Raw genomic sequence first — 2598 nt, forward strand, 5'->3', positions numbered from 1 at the left:
ATTTTAGTTTTGTTTTCTCTCCTCCTGAAGGCCCTGTCTGGCCCCCATTTGTTCCCCTAGCATCTCCCTCACTAGGACCCACTGCATCTTCTAGTTTCAGTGGTCTGCTTTCTCCCCTTTCGCCGCTTTCTGCTGCAGTGTCAGAGCTAGAAGGGCTATCACCGCCTGAAGCTGCGCTTTCTTCTTCTCCTGCTCTTGTAGATGCCTTTGTTGCTGCTCCCTCCTCTTCATCATCTTCATCTCCACCCACAATCTGACTCGACAAGTTTTGCAAAAACCTTCGGAAACCTCTGCGAACTTTACGTCCCGCGTTCTTCACCCCTTCTTTTATTTTGTCTTTTAGTTTCCTCGCTGCTCTTTTCGCATCTCTGCCTGCGCTGTCAACGAGAGTTTGTATCCTCTCTGTCCACTCTCTTGCTTTATCTTTTGCTTCTTCTACTGTCTCTCTAGCCTGATCCTTTGTTTCATCTAAAAGATCCTTCGTCTTGGGGCCATCGAGGCCATCATCCTCATCATCTGCTGCTGTTGGTGCTGCTGGTGGTGCTGCTTCTGGTTCTCCTTCTGTTGCTTCACTCTCTTGAAGGAAGCTCAGTGCTTCTTTTGGCAGCTTTCCATCTTCTACTGCTTGCACAACGGCCTCAATCTGTTTCAGATTACTTTCTGTTTGCTGAATGAATGAAGAGAAAGCTTCTTGCATAGCACCCCTCAGCTGACTATGTGGGACTTCTCCTGCACTCACCTTCTGCTCAAGAGCCACAAGTGCAGCAGCTTTTTCTTCATCTATTGTACCCTGTNTTCTCCTGCACTCACCTTCTGCTCAAGAGCCACAAGTGCAGCAGCTTTTTCTTCATCTATTGTACCCTGTGCAGACAGCAACTGCTGTCCGCTGCTGCTCTCACTTTGCTGCTCTTGCTGCTGCTGCCCGAGAAGGAACGAGGGGACGTTGGGTGCTGCTGCTGCAGCAGCACCACTCGCAGCTTCAGATTGATGCAAAGCCCCCTGGTTTGAGCTCACAAGGTGTCTTGCAACTGCATCAGACCCATGAGCAAACAACACCAACAAAGAATAATACTTCAGGGCAACACCCACTCCCCCTCTCAGCACGCTGTTACTACAGATCGCCTGCTGCCTCATCTTCACAAGTTGCTGCTGCTTTCTTGCTTCTAGACGCTCCCGAAGATAAGCAAAATAAATTTCCTGTGATCACACAAACACCGCAGACGAATATATTGTATTAAAGCAACCATATGTTGAAATATGAATGCAAGACATGAACCTGAACACACCTCATACATAACTCTCTGCTTTCGTCAACAAAAACATTATTTATAAAAATNAGACATGAACCTGAACACACCTCATACATAACTCTCTGCTTTCGTCAACAAAAACATTATTTATAAAAATAAAGTATTTATAAATTTATATTTAAAATATTAAATTCATATGAAAAAGAACACAACACGCAAATATACAGAACTACACCACGACTGTTCAGAACTGTGGGCCATACAACTGCTGCCTCATATCGAGGGAAACATCTGCATGAAACCTCTATAAACAAAACAGCTGAGTGAAACCTTCAAGAATATACAAACAAAAGAAAATAAATATAAAGAGAGACAAGACAAAAGCTAAAAGCAACCAAGAGCTCCCTCACCCTGCTCCTGACTCGACTGTCTTCGATTGAGATCCAGTATAGACTTACCCCGTATAGAGGAGCGTGAGAGGCAGAAACAGAAAGGAAAAATAAGAAAATTAAATACAACAGAAGAGAAGCAACAAACAAACAGATGAAAGAAGGAGTTTTGTGCTTGTATACAGATCATGATGCAGCAACAAACAGCTGGGGGCGCCGCCTGCTGCCTCACGCGGAGGGAGTGACGAGGGTGCGGTGGAGCTCAGCAGCAGCTTCCTGCTGCTGCTTTCTGGGCGTTTTGTCTCTGAATTTGAATATTTTATTCGCTTTCCAATAAAATATGTTTTAACTTTTTTTTATAATTTAAAATTAATTCTCTTCTGAAAGCTTTCATACACTCTTTCCTGCTGTCGCTCCCCTCCTTGTGCCCGCTTGGTCACCCCTTGCACGGCGTGCTGGCTCAGAGCCTCACCCCAGCACCCCACATCAAGCCTAGTTGCGATAAACTTTTCCGTGAAATTTAATTTATTAAATGCAGTAAAAACAAATTTAAGTGGAAATAAAGCACTCTCATAAACCCATTTTTATTGAAGTATCATACCCTTGTCCGCCCGCTGGATGGCCTCCTGTCCATTGGACTAACCAGCCCGGCTAAGCGGCTCAAGGAAAAAAAAAGAAGGTACAGTTAGAGCTCTCGCAAAAATATGCAGCATAAAAACAATCAGTTGAATAATATAGAAGAAATATTGTAAGAACAATATGCAGTAAGAGCAGCCGCAAGAACTATGTGCGGTGACAGCCGTTACATGAACAATGTGCACTAGAAGCAGTTGCAAGAACCAGATGCAATAGAAGCAAACACAAAAACGAAATGCAAAAAAAATGTTATAAGACATTGAAGTATAGTGGTAGTCAATACAAGAGCATGCAAGAAAAGTAATTTGTTAGAAGAAAGTGCA

At 43.7% G+C, this 2598-nt stretch overlaps 1 protein-coding gene across 1 annotated transcript; it reads right to left on the bottom strand.

The window, feature by feature from the left end:
* Positions 1–3: 3 nt before the first annotated feature.
* EMH_0082830 (uncharacterized protein) lies at positions 4–1366 on the bottom strand (the record flags this gene model as incomplete). Its single annotated transcript, XM_038022818.1, has 4 exons — positions 4–56; positions 163–667; positions 811–1197; positions 1358–1366. 4 exons carry the CDS (start codon positions 1364–1366, stop codon positions 4–6), a joined length of 954 nt encoding a protein of 317 aa, XP_037878672.1.
* Positions 1367–2598: the final 1232 nt, after the last annotated feature.

The sequence above is a fragment of the Eimeria mitis genome, genomic scaffold (genome assembly GCF_000499745.2).
Source record: "Eimeria mitis Houghton genomic scaffold, Emh_scaff5565, whole genome shotgun sequence".
NCBI lineage: Eukaryota > Apicomplexa > Conoidasida > Eucoccidiorida > Eimeriidae > Eimeria > Eimeria mitis.